Below are 19565 nucleotides of genomic sequence, written 5' to 3'. Positions count from 1 at the left end.
ACACACTCTTTTCTAATAAGTTTGTTAGAGTCAACAAAAATTATTACGTAGCTTCTGTGTCTAACAGCCCTTAGAACACAAGACTGTGCACGACCGGGAAGCTCAAAGTTGTTTCTGATTTCCGGCAACCCTCCCTGCCCAGGCCCTACAGAGCAGACGCCTACTTCCTCCCAGGAGCCAAGGACCCAGCGCCACAGCTCCTGAATTCAACCACCCAACAGATGGGGACAAAGAAGCGAGTGGCCAATGGACACCGATGACAAGTGGATGAAATTAGGTCTTAGAATTAATGCACATTTCCGATGCATATTGATTTTACTCTTGTCACCTAGGGATAAGAGTCTACACAGGAAATCAGGCTTTCTAACCCAGGGAACCAGAGAAGTGAATCTATTTATGGATCTGAAAGACCTCTGCAGTCTTCCTGGACTTTGCTCCATCCCTCCAAAAAAACACAATCTCCTTTTAAGTAAGACTTCCCTTTCAAAGTCATACATCATCTTGTTCTTTGGTTGATTTTTTTTTTTTTTAAGTCATAAATGTTTATCCTAAATGAAGGAATTTGCCATCTAACCACCACTGTTAGTTTCTGACCTATTAGCAAGATCTTACTTAAATCTATAAAGCCCTTTAACACCCAGGCCTTCAAGGAGTTTGAATCTTTTAAAAATAGTATTTAAATTTATTGTTTCACAGTAGGTCTAATGAAGCACAAGCTGAGATGGCTTAAGTTTCACTTGTAGATGTCCAAGCTTCTTTCCTTTACAATTACAGGTCATGGGCTTCATCAACCTAGTTCTTGACTCGCAGCTAAAAAATGTAAAAGGTCTGTGTGAAGTGACAGAAGAGCACATCTACTCATGTCACAAGCAAGGAATCAAAGCTGAAGAACAGGAGCAGTCTTGCCATGAGCACGGTAAAAATTATTCTGCAGTCATGACACTCCAACACACAGAAAGGGGATCAGCTGGGCACATTCTGCCCATAATTCTGACAGATTTCAGTCTGAGAACCTCTGCGGGAGACTTCATTCTCTTCTTCAATTCTCTTCCACAGAAAAGAAAGCAGAACTCAAGTCTTTATAAAAGTGATTAACGGCCTTTCCGTTTCTTCATTTTTCCTCCAGCCACCTTGTTCCTGACACCAATAGCACCCTCCGTGTCATCATTGTCCCCAGCATCCTCCCGTGTGCGTTTCTTCTTTTCTCCATGCTCCCTTAACTCCTGCAAGAAAACCCAAAGGGTGAGATTGAAAATGAATTACTGTCACTGAGGCTAACACATTCTAGCCCCCTCTCAAGGTCAAACATTGAGTAACTTCCTGATACCTGACATTTGCAAAGGAAAAAGACCCAACTCCAAACATACAAAAATGTTAATCTTATCAGTAATGAAAGCATGAAAATTAAAAGAACCTATTATTTTCACATGGCAAAGGGGCAAAGATTGAAGAGAATGGTGATCCCTGGTATTTGGCAAAGCGTGGGTTAAGTCATACTGTCGCTGATATTTTAACATGCTAAGCTTTTCTAGGGGGGCAATTGGGCATTCTGTATGAATTCAAATTTTAACTGTATACTCACTCCTTGGCCTAACGATTCTACTTCTAGGAATTTACTCTAAAAAAAATTAAGATAAGTATACAAAGCTGTACATCCTAGAATGTTCAACACAGTACTAGTTAAAACAGAAAAAAGTTGGAAAAAATCATAACATCCATCAATATAAATCATGTTACATACATATGATGGAATTCTTTTTGGCCATTAAGAAATGATCACATGGATTTGTATTTGTTGAAACAGAAAAATGGCAATCATATATATTAAAGTCTAATTGTGGCTAAAGAAAGAAAAATAGCCACATGTTATCAATAGATCTCTGTGAGGGATGGTTTATCTTTTCATTTACTACTTTAATCTTTGTGTATTTTCTGAATTTTTCCCCAATGCACATGTAACACTTTTATAAACAAAAATACCAAATAAAAAATTCCATGTGGGCAGAAAAACAAAAACAAGTGCTGGAATTATAAGCATGAGCGAGCACTCCTGGCCTTAATTTGCTGCTCATCTTAAATTTGAAATAAAATAATACTCAGCTCCTGTAGTCTATTATGAGGACTGCTACAATAAAGTGGCACACAGTTAATATCATTTGCACAAACTCTGATAAGAAAGAAACTTGCATACCATTCGGGCAAATCTTTGGGCTTCAGTCACACGTTCTGTCAGCATCATAACCTCATCATCCTGTGTTGGAAAAACAGGCAGTTTCTTCCCAATTAAGTGTTCTATGCGCTGGAAGAGTTCCACATCATACCTGAGGAAGGAAAATGGCAGGGCTTTGGTTGGCTAATAATGCAAATGTCTGTCTATTCCCACACTATATGACATTATACGATATGATGCAATATGAGGCACAGTTTTAAACAATATTGAACATATTCTTTTTCTAAATGCTGGTTAAGTGCAATCTTTGTGTACGGCCCATTAGAAAAATCACCCAAGGTATTTTTTTACTCACAGAAAAGCCTCAGGTACGTAAAAATTTGTTCCTTAAAAAAAGAAATCAGAAGTAGTTATTCTGGCCAGCCATGGTAGCTCACGCCTGTAATCCTAGCACACAGGGAGGCCGAGGCAAGAGGATCGCTTGAGGTCAAGAGTTCAACACCAGCCTCAGCAAGAGCAAGACCCCATTTCTACTTAAAAAAAAAAAAAAAAATAGAAAGAAATTAGCCAGGCATGGTGGCACACACTCTGTAGTCCCAGCTACTCGGGAGGCTGAGGCAGGAGGATCGCTTGAGCCCAGGAGTTTGAGGTTGCTGTGAGCTAGGCTGACGCCACAGCACTCTAGCCTGGGCAACAGAGCGAGACTCTGTCAAAAAAAAAAAAAAAAAAAAAAGTAGGTATTCTCATACTTTCTGAGTTGAGAGAAAGGTCATTGTTCTCCAGCTCTAGCAGTAGAAAAGATAACAGGTACCATTTGATGTGCTTCTACATGCCAAATCCATACTAGATTTTTTACCTATATTATCTCCAACTTTCACCAAAACCCTGCTAGGCAGGTATTATTATTTCCATCTTACAAATATGAAAACCTGGATGAGGGAATTGAAGAGATTAGCACAGTAAACGGCAGAGCTAGGTTCCCAGTCAGTGGCTCCCAGTTCTGCCCTTTTCTCTACATTGCTCTGCTCCTAAAATTGATTTACTTACTGTGTGACAAAAGTAATAGCCTTTCCAGAACGTCCAGCTCTAGCTGTTCGACCCACTCGGTGGATATAATCCTGAAACAAAAAGGGTAAATAAATTCTACAAAGCATATCAATATGGTTATAGACAACACAGTATTTAAAAAAAAGCACTGGTTCTTGAGGCAGACCTGGTAAAAACAGCTCTGTTCCTACCACATTATCTGCACATCACAAAACCTCTCTGAACCTTGGTTTCTATCTATAAAACAAGGATAGAAATACATGCCCAAACTTATAGAGTTATTGTGAAAATCAAATGAGACAGCACCTTGTCTACAGCTGTTAAATACAAAGCCAAGAGATACACCAGTCCTATCCAGAGGCAATTCTGTCATCCCAGGGGACATTTGGTAATGTTTGGAAACATTTCTGGTTGTCACAACTGGAAGAATGTGTGATAGTGTCATCCAGTGGGTAGAGACCAGGAATGCTGCTAAGCATCCCATAATACAATGCAAAGAACAACCCCCACAACAAAGAATTTGCTAGCCCAAAATGTCAATAGTGCCAAGGCTGAGAAACCCTGATACACACTAAGAACCACAAGCTGTCATTTCTAAAGAAATGAGAGTGACAGAAATCAGCATTTGCTATATGTGCCCATTCTGACCGTGAGCACCTGGTAACTCTCGTTGGCTACCTTCCTTCACAGTTACTAATGTTACATACACAGGCATGTGCGGATGATGAGAATGAATAAATCAAAAGCTTTCTTGTGTTTTGATACTTAACTAATCACAGACCAAAAAAAAAAAAAAAAACAAAAAACTATGTCATAATTAAGGAAAGGCAGAAAACATTCCATTAAGAAATACACTTTGGGACTAGAAAGTCAAGGTAATAGGACTCACCTTGGAATGTGTAGGAATGTCGAAGTTGACAACCACATCTACATGAGGGATGTCCAAACCTCGGCTTGCAACATCAGTTGCCAGAAGAATGGAACGAGCCTTTGCCTTAAACTTATTAAGGGATCCTAAGCGCTTGCTCTGAGATAATGAAAAAGAAACGAGAAGAATTTTAATCTTGGAAAACTAAGGAATCTTGGAATACATAACTTACAAATAGACACATTAAACACAAGAACAAAAAAGATACAATTTTCTTTTTTTTTTGAGACAGAGTTTCACTCCTTTGCCCTGAGTAGAGTGCTGTGGTGTCTGCCTAGCTTATTCAAACTCCTGGGCTCAAGCAATCCTCCTGCCTCAGCCTCTCAAGTAGCTGAGACTACAGGCACACACCATGATGCCTGGCTAATTTTTCTATTTTAGTAGAGAGCGGGTCTTGCCCTTGCTCAGGCTGGTCTCAAACTCCTGAGCTCAAGCAATCCTCCTGCCTCGGCCTCCCAGAGTGCTAGGATTACAGGCGTGAGCCACCGCGCTCAGCCTAAGATACAAATTTTTAAAAGTTTTTCCCCCCTAAGTACAGAATGGAGCTTCACAGGTCAAAACAAAAATATGGCAGCAACAAAAAATATTTAGGACTTAGGCTCTAAGCACTTAGGCATTAAAAAAAAAAAAAAAAGGCTTACATTAGAAACAGGAATTATTTAACATAATAGAAAGGTAATTGGGAAATAATTTATTAAAAGTCTTTAGAGACCAGAGAATCACTAGTACCACTAGGGCTGAACAAATAAACTCAACAGCTTGCAAACCAGACAACTACCTATGCAATATTCTAATCTGAGCCTCTTGCTATCCCCAAAGGAGAAAGTAACCATCCAGAGCAATACTCCAAAGCCCATAAAACTAGAACAATTACGGAAACATGTGTCTTTATTGTATAAATCTACTGTTACAAGGTTTATCTTTCTCATGCCACCAGTCCATGGCTTACATGCCAAGGAATCCTTACCTGACTCATCTGTCCGTGGAGGGGGATGGCCGTGAATCCAAGATTTCGGAGTAGCAAAGCTGTTCTCTGAGTATTGTTACAAGTGCTACAGAATATCATGAATGAGTTTCCAGCCAGTTCATTTAGAATGTAAACCAGGTAGGTATCCTAAGTTACAAACCCAAAACAATATATATATATAATTGAATCTGGAAGAAAGGGTTAGAGACTTGGCATATACATTAAGTAAAACTAAGCCTATGGTTGTTTCTCAATTACCCAGACCCCTAGCTGCCAGCTTTGCTCTTCATAACCAGTGTTATCTCTGTGGGCCATGCATCCCCCATACAGCCTGAAGCCAAGCACAAGGAGATGTGTACTCAGCCAACAGGAAAAGTCTTTATGTCAAAGCACAAAACTAGGATCCATGTCCTAAATAAAGGCCACATAATAAACAGAGGAGAAACTACCTCTTGGATGGGGATGGGAAGGAATGATTATATGATCACATCATGACTTCGTTATTGTGGTTTAGTATGTTGTGAATTCCTGGAATGTTTGACTTTCAGTGATAAATATAAGCATGATATGCTCGCTAAAGCAAACAGAAAAAACTCCAACACAGCTCTCAGCTAATCAAGAGTTGACACATTTCAGATGCTTTGAAGAGAAGGAGAGGGAGAGGCAGGAATGATCAAAGTAAACACTCTACCTTGAATTTAGAGGGAATGAAAAGATAATATTGCTGTAATTTCTCAACTGTCTGGTATTTGGAGGAAACAGCACATTTCACAGGATTCTTCAGAGCTGCTCGTTGAAGCTTTTGCACCTAAAGAAAGAAAATCCAGAATAGCACACTGCACTGATTCCTAAATGCTCTTTTTTCATTTTTACTTATTGTTCCTATTACTGTTATCACTGATTTTATGTATCAAATTTTTTTTTTTTTTTTTTTTACAAATTCTTCCAGATCCTATATCTATTCCTATAAAGAAGAAAACAGAAGTCTTAGCAAATTTCACCTTCTTGGTCATGGTAGCAGAGAAGAGAAATGTTTTCCGATCTCGGGGAATCACTTTGAGGATCTTGTCAACCTAAGGCACGAAAAGGAAAGGATGTTGATACAACATTTAGACTGGACACCCGCACGATCTCCATCCAGATAGCAAAGGAGGCAGAGACTAACAAACTAAACACATCACAGTGGGGATTTGGGACTCAAAAATTCGATTCAATTCAGCTAAAATTTACAGAGTATTTACTATTTGACACCATACCAGATGCTAACAAAAAAACCAATACCATTCAGAGAAAAGAACAGCTTAAATTAGCATGTTAAAACTAATCTAAAAGAAAAGTCCGGAATACATAATTAATCACCTAAATAAGCTAGGATGAGAGGGCCTGGACCATCAAAGAAAATAAAAATATTTCAAGGTACATTTTAAGGTCTAAGTCAAATGAAATGGAAAAGAAAATGTGGTTTCGATACTTCTCCCTGAAGTCAGAGTCAGACCATATTCTAAAGATAAAAGGGTGCTGAGGAACTGCAATGTGGAGAGCACCAAGAATGAAAAAGGCAGCAAGGATGCTGAAATTAACTAACACTGATGCAGTGCTTTACATAAAACAGATGGGCAACGAACCAAACTTTGAAACAGGGGCCTTGAGATGCCCTAAGAGTAGAAAAGAAGTAGAGAAATCACCTCTGTCTCAAAATCCATGTTCAATATTCGGTCAGCTTCATCCATGACCAAGTATTTGAGAGCTCTTAAGTTGAAACCTTTTGTATTTTCCAAGTGGTCAATCAGTCGACCAGGAGTTGCTACCAGGAAAGGTCGAAGAGAAAGTGCAATGTTTCAGAACAAGGACAAAAAGAAAGAAATAAAATTATCTACTCCCCTCCACCAAAAAAAAACTGAAGAAATTAAAAACTTAAACAGAGCTACAAAACCCTGTTCCTCAAAGTCTTTCCATCAAACGTTAGCAGATTTTCTCCAATTCATCAATGCCAGTGTCTTTTACCTTTGCCAATTACTCACCTATTACTATATGTGGTTTTTTGGCCAGTGCCAGAGATTGAGACATTGAATCAATTCCACCTACAATCACAGCTATAGAAATAAAAAGAACACAGAAACAAGACCTTTAATTTTTTTCCATAGTCCACTGAACATCTTTTAAAGCCAGTGCTAGATTTCTACTTAAATTTGTTCTTCCCTCACAATTAATACTTTTCCCAAAGCTAAAATGCAACATCAGCTCTTTAGGTCAATAACTTACGCTAGTAATTGTTTCCTCCATTCTCCTTTCCCACTCGCTCTGCACTTATGTAGGATTCCTCACCTCTCAGTCACTTACCACTCTGAACTCCGATTGAGGACCCCAGGGCTTCAAACTGCTCTGAGATCTGAAAAGCCAACTCCCGAGTGGGAGTGAGAACTAGGGCAAACAAACGCTGGGGTGTCTCCAGCAGCGCATTCAGAATGGGCAAAGCAAAGGCCCCTGTTTTTCCAGAGCCAGTTTCTGCCAGCCCAATGATATCACGACCTAGAAGAAAAAGAGAAGGCTCAATACCAAAGAAATTCTCTCTGTACTATTTCCATGTTTTCTACAATGACACAATGCTGAGCACAAAGTGGACACTAAGTAAATATCTGATGAACTGCGGAGAGAGGAAGGTTGAATAGACAAAAAAGACTAGATCTCTGTCTTAGATAAGCTCAAAATCCAGTGGTGAGATAGACAAATACATAAATATATTACAATGTGATAAGGGCTTTAACATAGGCCCCTACAAAATACAGTGAGAACACAAAGGAAAGAGTAACTTACTATCCCAGAAAAGTCAGAAAAGGCTAAGAGAGGTGATGAGTGAGTTAAATCTGGAAGTAAGCAAAGAAGGAAAGGAAAGCTGTTCCCGTAAGAGGAAAGAGAATGAAGGCTTTAAAGAACATAGCACACATAGGAAGAGTGAGTGCAATGTAGCTGGAACACAGAAGTGTTGAAGGGAAAGGGACTAGATGAGAATTCTTAGGTAGTGGAATTAGGATGAAAAGAAAATCAATATTGTAAGGCAAAGGAACCAGAAGAAACAGAGAAAGAACAGCTAGAAAGACAAGAAAATAAAATGCTGTCTTGAAATTGAGGAGGAAGAGAGCTTCATGAAAGGAGAATTAGGCCAGGTGTGATGGCTGACATCTGTAATCCCTGCACTGTGGGAGGGTGAAGCAGGAGGATCACTTGAGGCCAGGAGTTCAAGACCCACCTGGGCAACATAGTGAGACCCCATCTCTACAAAAATTAGAAAAAATAGCCAGGTGTGGTGGCATGTGCCTATAGTTCCAGCTACTCAGGAGGCTGAGGCGGGAAGATCACTTGAGCCTAGGAGTTTGAGGCTACAGTGAGCTATGATGATGACACTACACTCCAGCCTGGGTGACAGAGCAAGACATTGTCTCAAAAAAAAAAAAAAAAAAAAAAACAAAGAGCGATCAGTTGTGTTCAAAGTTGCTGATCAAGTAGAATGGACTTTTCATATTCATCTCTTAGACATTAATCACTTAAACCAGGATCTGCCATGCCAGATCAGACAGCGTATTCTACTGAAGTATACCCTTTAGCCTTCTATTCATTAACATGGTTGTTTTCCATTCAAAAGTACATGCACAGATGTGAAGTACAAGTCAGATCAGACAATGGGCTAACTTTATAAAGATTATATAAGCAAATGGCAACCCAGGGATAAAATTTCTCACTTATCTACTTATTTTAATGTTTCCCTTGCCTGCAGGGTAATGACAATGAATTGCAACAGCATCTACCTATTTGAGAAATAAAGATCAATGTAAGCTAATGATTTCCAAAGCTTTTTATCCCCCAACTCCTTGGGGATTCGGCCTTCCTTGCCTGTGTACCACAATGCCTTCAGGAATTGGGGGCAGGGAGAGAGGATTTGTCCTCTTTTTTTTTTGTCAAGGCAAATCTTAACATTTCAGAAGAGTACATAAGAAAGATTTAGGGAAGTCACCTGATTCATGGAGCAGTGAGCAACGCCCACTGCCGACAGCTGAGGCCTGCGTTGCTTTCAGGTTTTTTGAGTCTCTCAGAGAAACCCTCAGCTTGTGAAACTGTTAATTTTTCTACGTCATCTCCTTTCTTCCTCTCAAACCCTCTAAGCCTTTTCAGACTTAACATCTGTATAGAATATACCAGAATGCATAAACTCCATGAGAGCAGAATAAATTTTTTCAAATTCACCTACCACGTTGCCAACATCAAACATAAGTATATGGCTGCCATCAATAAACTTTCTGAAATGCCTAGAAGACAATTCTAAGTGATCTCTGAAATGGAAATAAACTTAATACATGAAATATGGGAGGAAAATCATCCTCAAAAACGTCAAAAGATTTTTTTTTTTTTTTTTGAGACAGAGTCTCGCTCTGTTGCCCGGGCTAGAGTGCTGTGGCGTCAGCCTAGCTCACAGCAACCTCAAACTCCCGGGCTCGAGCAATCCTACTGCCTCAGCCTCCCGAGTAGCTGGGACTACAGGCATGCTCCACCATGCCAAGCTAATTTTTTCTATATGTATTTTTAGTTGTCCATATAATTTCTTTCTATTTTTAGTAGAGATGGGGTCTCACTGTTGCTCAGGCTGGTCTCGAACTCCTGAGCTCAAATGATCTGCCTGCCTTGGTCTCCCAGAGTGCTAGGATTACAGGCGTGAGCCACCGCGCCCGGCCCATCAAAAGATTTTTGATCTCTCCATAGTAAGACTCTGATACAAGGCACGAACACAGGTCTTGAGGTGTAAGATTTTATGTTCAAATTCTAGCTCTAGCAATAATTAGTTATGCGACTCTAGCCAAGGGATTTAACCCTCTGAGCCTCAATTTCCTCACCAATAAAATAATCATTCCTACTTTCAGGATTGTTATGAGGTTTAAGAACAAGACAACTCAGGACTCAGTAACTTTGCAGAACTGAAATCATAATTAGTTCCAAATTAAAATTTAAAAGTTAATTTAACAGAACAAGAGCAACAAAAACAAACTTAGATTTTAATTGTTTGCTTAGAACCAGAATCTATATTCAAATGAGATATCTGTAAGCTATTCATTAGAAGAGACAGCCCCAGAATAAGAATAAAGACATGTTTCCTGGTTATCATATCCTTACTCAGTTCCTCATAATCTTTCACTGACCCCTATTCTTCTCTGCATCAACTCAAACTTTTAACTGAAAACATCAGAATACTTTTAGAATTATTACCACCTAATTTGACTCTCTCTTCCCACCTATGCTATAGGGCAAGCTGGGAAAAATCAAACTGCACCAACCCTTCTTGCTATTAGACATGCCATGGTGGCATGCACCTGTAGTCCCAGCTACTTAGGAGGCTGAGCCAGGAGGATCCCTTTTTTTTTTTTTTTTTTATGGAACGCTTCACGAATTTGCGTGTCATCCTTGCGCAGGGGCCATGCTAATCTTCTCTGTATCATTCCAATTTTAGTATATGTGCTGCCTAAGCGAGCACCAGGAGGATCCCTTGAGCCCAGGAGTTTGAGGCTATGGTGAGCTATGATCACACCACTGCATTCCAGCCTGGGTGGCAGTATGAGACCCTGTCTCTTAAAAAAAAAAAAAAAGTAAGAAAGAAAGAAAGGGACTCTGGGACTGATGGTACTTCTTTCCCACCAATGGCCTTTATACAGTCCTCATCCTCTAAACTTCTCTGCACAGGTTGGAAGTGTAGTGTTTACTGTCCCCTCCTTGAAATACTCTCCGTTACCTAATTTATTTGAGACTACACTCTCATGATTTTCAGTCCTCTACTGCATCTTCCAGTTCTCTCAGGGCCTCATTTGGTAACCTCACGTATTTTCAGTTTCAGCTATAAATGCTCTATGGATACACTGTCTATATCCAGTTCCAACCCCTCAATCAAGTCCCAATCCCTGGATTCCAACTGCATATTTTTCTTTCTATTTTACTTTATTCTTCCCCAGCTTTCTTAAGGTATAATTGACAAATAAATGTTAATATATATTTATGGTATACAATGTGATAGTTTGATATATGTATACATTGTGAAATAATTAAACCAAGCTAATGAACATATCCATCACCTCACATACTTAATCATTTTTGTGGTGAGAACACTTAAGATCTCTCTTTGCAATTTTCAAATATACAAAACATTATTAACTACACTCACCATGCTGTACAATAGATCTTCAGAACTTATTCATCCTAACTGAAACTTTGTACTTTTTGACCAACATCTCCTCATTTTCCCCTCCTCCAACTGCATCAACTTGATCTCACGGATATCTGAAATCAATTATTTCCAACTGAACTCATCTTTCCTAAAATTATTTTTCTTCTTATGTTGCCTTTTTATATCAGTGGTATACGAATAACATGTCCTAAACATACACCCTAGAAACTTAGTGATAATCTTAGATTTGCCCACCCCTTGCCTAACTGGCTGTAAAATCATGATGATTCTTTTTTTATGATTTTCTCTTTTTCATTCTTAGTACCACTACCCATCCCATGCAATGACCTCCTAATTGGTTTCCCAGCCTCCAGTCTCTTATCTCTAAATAATCTTACACAGCACTGAGATTAATCTTCCAAAAGTACAACTCTAGGGATTTCGTTCTCCTGCTAAAAAATAATCTCCAAAAGTGCTCCACTGCCTACAGAACAAAGACCACATTCCTTTAGCCAGCATTCAAGTCTTTCACACTCTGGCCACACTCACCTTACTAAACTTTTTTACCACTCTGCTAAGCACTTGCAAATCTCCCATGTTTTCCCATGCCCATGTTTTCCAGTCTCTTTGGCTTTTTTTCATGTTGTTCCCTAAGCCTAGGAAGTCTTCCCCTCCCATCATATCTGAATATCTAAATCCTTCTAAATTCAGTCTCAAATGTCTTCCTCATCTCCACATTCAAAAAATAAAATGAAATAAATCTTTTCCAATCCATTCCAATTAGAAACAATCTCTTCTACTTCCTCATTGCACTTTAAATGTAACTCTATGTCCCTGCTCACCTTGTAATAAATTTATAACTATCTTGTTAGTAGACTGTAAGTTCTTGGACAAACTCTTCACCCCCAGAGCCTTACATTTACATCAAATACTCAGTAACTATTTAGGGAAGGAACAAATGGAATTATGCAGCATAAACCTAATCCCTTTTCCACGTAACAGCTTTTCAAATCATTAAAGCCAATAATTATCATATCTTACCCCCTCACTCTTCTCTTCTCCAAACAATGGCTCTCAGTTCCTTTAACTATTTGTGACTATTTTTGATACTATACCATACTCACTGCCCCTGAGCTGTTCCCTGAAAACTGTGGTCCCCGAAAACTATGGTCCCCAGACCTAAGCAGTATAGTATTTGAGGTGTGTTCTAACCAGTACAAAGCACTATTCCTTCCCTAGTGCTAGTCCAGGAGGTTCTTAATCTGAGACTTGTGAGTGAGAAATCCAGGGTGAGGGGAAAGGAGAGTCTTGAACTTTCTGAAATTACATGCAAAATTTTATGTGAAGACATATTTGTGCGTTTTTTTAAAAGAGAAGAAATCTTTTATTTTTGATTCTCAAAGGGACCCCAAAAATGTCACCTTCCTCTTATAGTAATGTAGCTAAGACTACATTCACGTTCTTTAAGGATCTTAATGAATTTCCTTTAATGAACACCACTGGGTCTCTTTTACCACCATCCTAATCCTGAAAGTTAGGACTTTATGAATCTAAGAACAGGACTTTACTTCTATTCCTATTACAGTGCATCCTGTTTCAGTCCCACTAGTCATCAACCAGCACTTTAACCATTCTTCTGCAAATCTGATAAACATGCCTCACAGCAAGAGCTCTCAACTCCTTTAGACACAAGTACATATGCGTGTAAGTGTGCACCTACTGATTCATAATTTCTAACAAGTTTTTTGTTAGTACACTTTAATCCAGGATTCCTTAAAGTCAGCATCTGTGGCAGAGAACAAACCTCTTCAGCTACTGAAGACAGAAAGTAAGCTCAGACTGGGCACACTGGCTCACGCCTATAATCCTGGCACTTTGGAGGCCAAGGCAGAGAGAGGATCACTTGAGGCCAGAAGTTTAAGACCAGCCTGAGCAACATAGTGAGACCACATTTCTACAAAAAACAGAAAAATCAGCTGGGCATGGTGGCGCACACTTATAGTACTAGCTACTAGGGAGGCTGAGGCAGGAGGATCACTAGAGCCCAGGAGTTTGAGATTGCAGTAAGCTATGATGGTGCCACTGCATTCTAGCCTGGGTGACACAGCAAGACCCTGTCTCAAAAAAAAAAGAAAGAAAGTAAGCTCAGTAAAACTGTTGAATGACTGACTTTTTCAAAAGCCAAGAAGCCCAAACCTCCTATCTTTAGTGACCATATCTTTATTTCATTTGAAGTATGCAAACAATAGTTCTCAAAAGTGCTAAGTGTTTAATTGACTATAACTTGAAAATAAATCTGTCCCAGGTCACATATTTAATTTCAACCTACCTTGTAAGGCCAAAGGAATAGCTTCAATCTGGATCTTGGTGGGCTTTGCCCATCCCAACTGGTCACAAGCTTCACACAATACATCTGTCACTCCCTTAGAATTCAGAAAAATATACCTTAGCAAAGAACAGCACACCCCCACCTGCCTCCTACTTAAAAGACTTTGTCAGAGCCATCCCACGGGTACATGTAGAGCCCTTAATACTTGATTTCAAGGTATTTACTGTGCACCTCAGGGTCTACTCTTTATGAGTACCAGAAGACAGTAGCCCCAGACTTAACGGACACTTTCTACTCACCAGGAACAAAGTTAAGTGCTTTACATGTATTATCTGATTTAATCGTCACAATTCTGGGAGGTAGGTACTTATCGTCATCCCCAATTTTGAGAAGCAGAAAGTGACGCACAGAGAGGTAACAACTTGCCTACAGTTAAGTGACTGGGTCAAAATTCAAAAGCTCCAGCTAGAAAAAGACCGATTCGCCATCTGTACAACCTCCTGGACACATACAAACGTTGCCACACTAAAGTGGAAAACAGGGTAAATGGGGGCTCTCAGGACCGGGCAGTCCTCCCACCACCCAAACTCTGAGCACGTCTGGACCTCAAGCTTCTGAAATTCTGGGGAAAACCTAAGCTAGGCCCCGAGATGCTTTTGTACACTACCGGCCGGGATCTAAGATAACCGAGCCCTGCCTGAGCCTAGCCTCAGAGTTCAAAAAGAAGCCAGCGTCATCCATTCTCACCAAGTCTTTAAATGTTTTAATTTCCTCCTCCTCCACTGCCGGCTGGGGCGCTTCGGTCGGAGAATCGTGCTTCTGGGGCGCAGCCATCTTGTCCGCGGGCTTCGGAAGTGCACCGGCCGCGCGGGGGACGCTGGGAAATGTAGTTTTCTTACTAGTTCTTCGCAGACGGCGTGTTCTGGGCGCCCCCTGCGGGGTTGCCGGGGTTTGCACCAGCTGGCCAGCCGGGTGGGGCCTCTGGGAAACGCAACGAAAAGTTAGGGACAGATGTGAGCCTGTGGGCTTGTGGCATTGAGCCAGTGCAGAAAGGGCTGATGACCAGGGCTTCCAGCTGACGACTAGTTCCCTTTGAAAGAGCCTTCTCTACCCGAGTCGCCCGTTACGTTCCCCGCTTTTCTAACCATAGAGTTTTGAAAGGATTGATAGCTGAGTGAGAATGGCATAAAATATATCCTATGTTTTGTATAGTTAACATATAGAGGCCGGGCGCGGTGGCTCACGCCTGTAATCCTAGCACTGTGGGAGGCCTAGGCGGGAGGATCGCTAGAGGTCAGGAGTTCAAGACCAGCCTGAGCAAGAGTGAGAACCCCCGTCTCTACTAAAAATAGAAAGAAATTATCTGGCCAAATAAAAATATATATAGAAAAAATTAGCCGGGCATGGTGGCACATGTCTGTAGTCCCAGCTACTCGGGAGGCTGAGGCAGAAGGATTGCTTGAGCCCAGGAGTTTGAGGTTGCTGTGAGCTAGGCTGACGCCATGGCATTCTAGCCTGGGCAGTGGAGCGAGACTCTGTCTCAAAAAGAAAAAAAAAAAAAAAAAAAACCATAGGCCCACAGACATCATAGTCTGCTAGAACACATGCAAACAGAAGATACACTTGAAATATTTTATAATGGTTGTCTGTGGAAGAAGAGGAATTGGGATAAAATTGGGAATGGGGAATTGGAAAATTGGGATAAAAGAGAATAAATACACACAGCAAGAGAAGGGACTTGCGTTGGTAATTAATGTGCCTTGACCTGAGAATTGGGAGTGAACTCAACTCAGTGCGACTGAGGTCCTTCCCACCCCCACACCAAAAAAGGGCCCTGATTCCGGAATCACATCGGTGTCCGCAACAACAAAAAGGGCAGAGTGAGGTCAGAGAGGCAGCTCAGGTCGGACCCTGTAGGGCCCTGTAGTAAAAGGAATGGGGTTTGGATGTTATCCTAAGTACAGGAGGAAGCCGCTGGAGGGTTTTGAGCAGGGAACACACATGATCAACATGTTTAAAATATCATTCTAACTCCATGTGGAGATAGACTGCAGAGAGGAAAGTGTGGAAAAAAGAGACCATCTAAGAGAGAGGAGAGGATCTTCATAGCCTGGCTCTAAGCACAGAGCCTGGCACAAAATGGATGCTCCTGGCTGCAGTAAATCTCAGCAAAGCGTTGGGATCAGGAGAGCAGGAAGGACTTCACTGGTTGTTTCTTCGGGGAGTGATTCTTTTTCCACGGTTGAGATTACACCCCTGCAGAATAGGGGAGGCCGTTGGTCTTTTTATATTAGTTCACTCCAAGTGAAAGGAAAGGAGAGAAGACACACATTGCACAAAACACCAGGCCACCCTGGAATTGGTTGTCTTAGGCAGTCACAGGCACACTGTGCTCACACAGTCTAAGGCATTCCAGCTCTCTGTTTGGCCCTCCCTCATGCTCACCCTCTGCATTTTCCTAGGGCCAGGAATTAGGCCACTCTAGACGATCTCCAAGGTGGATAATACAAGGGCTGTCCGGAAAGTATCCAGCCATGATTACATGAAAACTAGAGGCATTCATTGAAGAAGATGCAAGATACGAGAAACATTGTACTAGGACAATGACTCCTCAGTCCCCTTCAGCGTAGGCACCTTGGGACCTCACACAGTTCTCCCAGCATCTCTTCATCTAACCTGTACACGTTCAACATTCTCAGCTGTTCTGCTTGTTGCAGGCCTTCCAGAACTTGGGTCACTTTCAGAAGATTCTTGACCATCTTTGAAGCGTCTGTGCCACACTTTTATTTGTGCTGCACTCATTACATTGCCCCCCAAAGCCTTCTGGACCCTCTGAATAGTTTCTGCGGAGGAATATACAAGCTTAACGCAAAATTTGATCCAGATTAACGTTGCTCTACTCGCTCATTTTGGGTGTGACAGCCACCACAGTACACATGCTCACTCCACAGCGTCTAGCGCCCCACTGGCTAGTACAGTGAAGTCGTTGTTGTTCACGCATTCACATCCCAGTTCGCCCTCATTGGCTGCCAGGTCACATCAACGTCACGCAAACTGTTCTCGTTATATTAGCAATGGCTGGATACTTTCCGGACGGACCTCGTGTGCTTTGGGATGAGAGGACATTGGCTTTCCCCCCAAAAAGTCTACCACATTAGGTATTAGGTCCAGCTCTTCTTCTTCCTGTACTCTGTTACATTACCTGCAGAGGAATTTGTGCTGCTTATTTGACAAATGAAGAACTCGAGTCCCAGAGGGTGATGAGATATGTCCAGGATCACACAGCAGGGTCACAAGAGACAAGACTAGAACCCAAGCCTCTCGAGACCACACCCATGCTTTGACCGAAGAAAACATTGTCTTACATAATCAAAAGTAGCTTTCCTCTTCAGAAGCAGCCACATAGATTTTTCTGTAAAAAATAAAGAGAGAAGCAGCTGAATTATTTATTTTGCTTCCCTTCGACTCATTCTCCGATTTCCTTTAGGAGAGTGGAATGAGAAATGAGGAGCTGAGAGGTGAGAGGCCCGACTGGGGAGCGAGGGGGAGCAGAAATAAGAAGCCTGAAAAGGGGACTCAGGTGGAAACAACTGGAAGGGCTGTACCCAAGTTTTGTTAAAATATGCCACAGAAAAGAAAAAAGAATCACACATAAGAATTTCTGGGGGTCAGCTAATAACGCTAAAGGGAAACTGATTTAAACCATCCAACTGCAGTTAGAGTATAAAACCCTGTTGGTTTTAGCCAACCAAAGTCTTTTGTTTGTTCTTGGATAATTCAGACATGGGCTATTTTTAAAACTTCCTCTGGTGCCAGTGTCCCCAAGGTATCAAAGGCCGCGAAGGGGATGTGTCCTGCAATGACGGCAGCGGCAGCGTCCCTCGTGTCCTTGGGCCAGGGCCTGCCGGCAAGGTTTGGGCCTTTGACCAGCACCCACCCTGGTGACAGGATTCGTGTCAGATGGACAGGATGACCATAGGTGGGTTCCACAGGGGAAAACCTGCATCAGCTGAGAGGCTTGTCTGCCTTTGACTATTCCTACCAGGTTTGCAGTAGTTTGGACATTTATATTCTGCGCATAAAATAATAGAGGTTGATTCTAGTAACTGGGCAGGGTCATATCCTGTACTTTCAGAACAATGAGGAAGGTTAAACAGGAAGTCTAAATAAACGTTCCAAATGATGAGGGGGGAAAGCGAGCCTGAAACAATATACTGGCTCCCAAAGAGGAGGTCTAAGTGATTAACCACGTCTCATTCCGAAAGGTTTTCAAGGGACCTGGGTACTTTTGCCATCATGCGCCCCTTCCTCCACAAAAACATTCTATTTTGGACAAAGCTCACTTAGGACAAAGTGCTCTTTATTCAAGCAGGGACACCTATAAAACGTAATCAGTCAGAAAATTATCTTTAGACTTACGAGTTGTAACCTGTTATGAATATGTATGTTCCGTACGTTCCAGTGAGGGAAGGACAGGGGAGATCATCATGATGGCAGGGAGAGAAGAGGACAGTCTCCATGGAATCTAGAAGAAAGAAAGCAAAAGTACAAATTGCTCAGTTATCTAAGCAATTATCTCCCTGTTTAGGGAGAAAAGATACCTCATTCTCATTATTTGTTGATTTCTTCCCTTTTTCTTTTTCTTTAATTTGAAAAGTTTTTTTAAATACAGAAAACCTATATTTATGTCTTTGTTTATTCAACAAATATTCTCAAGAACTTTGTCAGGCCCTTGGCCAGACATTAGGGATCCAGGAGTAAGCATGAAACCTACGCTCCAATGAGGGAGACAGCCTATTAAATAATAATAATAATAAATAAATGCTCACAATCAAGTGAGGCAGACAGATGTGAAAATGTAATCACCAGTGAGATGAATGGTACCAGGGGAAAAGCAAGGCGCTAGAACGATGGATGTTGGGATGACCAAACCTTTCTCTGTGAATTGTGGACGTTCTCCCTGCGACTTTTAAACCGAGGCTTGCAAGTTGAGCAGCACTTACTAGCTGTGTAGGGTGTGGGGAGTTGTCTACAGACAGAAAGAAACTTCCAGGTTAGGCCCTGCAGTGGAAAAAATCAAATGAAAGTTATAGGAATTATAAGATGGTGACTTATGATGAAGTTAGAGATACAGGTGGGGACCTGAATATCTAGGACCTTACAGAGCAGGTTAAAGAGTCTGGAATTGGGGATTTTATTCTAAGGGCAATGGGAAGCCATTAAAGAGATTTCAGCAGAGATGCGGGTGAGAAGATTACTCACTCGGCTGCAGTGGAGAAGGGGTTGGGTGGGGGAGTGGCGTGCCGGCAAGACCAGGTAGCAGCTGTTCCATCAAAAGATGGTGGTATTTTGGACCAGAGTAGGGGCAGTGCGACTGGAGAGCAGTGGACAGTTGCTCTGGGTGTGCAGAGGTCAGATAAATCACCACAACTGATTTAACGTGGAGGATGAAGGCCAAGGATGTGTCCATGTTTCCTGGGTCGCTAAATTAAGCAAGTAGAAAAGTGATGGAGCCATGAGCACAGCTAGAAAACACTGGGGGAGGAGCAAGTTTGTGAGTCCGAGCAGGGCGAGGTCATGTTCAGAAGGTAGTGGCTGCTGTAGGAACCAGGGCTCGAACTCAGGCAGTCTGGGCCAGAGCCCACGCTTTCCACCATCCTGTGCTAGCCCTGGTATGGCGAATGGAAATCTCAGTAATATGCCTATAAAACATTCAATTGGATTAAGCCAATTTATTTGGTCTCCTGTGTAGTCTACACACTCCAAAGGGTGTCTCTTCTGTGGATAATTCATTCTGAGTCTCAACTTAGCCTTGTGTCTCAATGAACTGTAAAACTTTAACATGAAGATTTCTCCCCAACACTTGCTCCTCTCTCCATCTTCTTCATCTCTCCTCTTCCTTTCCTGCAGGGTCCACATCAG

The 19565-nt window shown here is 41.5% G+C and overlaps 1 protein-coding gene and 1 non-coding gene across 3 annotated transcripts; both read right to left on the bottom strand.

Annotated features, from left to right (window-relative positions):
- Nucleotides 1–659: 659 nt before the first annotated feature.
- DDX47 (DEAD-box helicase 47) lies at nt 660–14499 on the bottom strand. 2 transcript variants are annotated; one of them, XM_069489708.1, is made up of 12 exons: nt 14391–14499; nt 13644–13737; nt 7453–7641; nt 7134–7205; nt 6798–6916; nt 6114–6185; nt 5804–5920; nt 5113–5259; nt 4107–4244; nt 3218–3288; nt 2192–2321; nt 660–1223 (listed from the first exon to the last, which is right to left on the bottom strand). In XM_069489708.1, the coding sequence occupies exons 1-12, from the start codon at nt 14475–14477 to the stop codon at nt 1092–1094; spliced, it is 1368 nt and encodes a 455-aa protein (XP_069345809.1). In that variant the 5' UTR covers nt 14478–14499; the 3' UTR covers nt 660–1091. The 2 variants fall into 2 exon arrangements, with proteins under 2 accessions (XP_069345809.1, XP_069345810.1); XM_069489709.1 differs by lacking the exon at nt 5113–5259.
- Nucleotides 10524–10630, bottom strand: LOC138397676 (U6 spliceosomal RNA). Its single transcript, XR_011235808.1, has one exon. It is a non-coding gene; the product is annotated as a U6 spliceosomal RNA (small nuclear RNA).
- Nucleotides 14500–19565: the final 5066 nt, after the last annotated feature.

This window comes from Eulemur rufifrons, chromosome 16, assembly GCF_041146395.1.
Source record: "Eulemur rufifrons isolate Redbay chromosome 16, OSU_ERuf_1, whole genome shotgun sequence".
Lineage (NCBI taxonomy): Eukaryota > Metazoa > Chordata > Mammalia > Primates > Lemuridae > Eulemur > Eulemur rufifrons.
Note: the sequence above shows the minus strand (reverse complement) of the source record. Positions and strands in the feature narration are given on the sequence as shown.

Coding starts and splice junctions, on each gene's coding strand:
- DDX47 (XM_069489708.1), bottom strand. CDS start 14,477: ATGGCTGCGCCCCAGAAGCACGATTCTCCGACCGAAGCGCCCCAGCCG. Junction 7,642..13,643: donor TATTCCTTTGGCCTTACAAG/GTAGGTTGAAAT, acceptor TTTTTCTTCTAG/GTCGTGATATCATTGGGCTG. Junction 5,260..5,803: donor TCATTCCCTCTAAATTCAAG/GTAGAGTGTTTA, acceptor TTTGTAACTTAG/GATACCTACCTGGTTTACAT.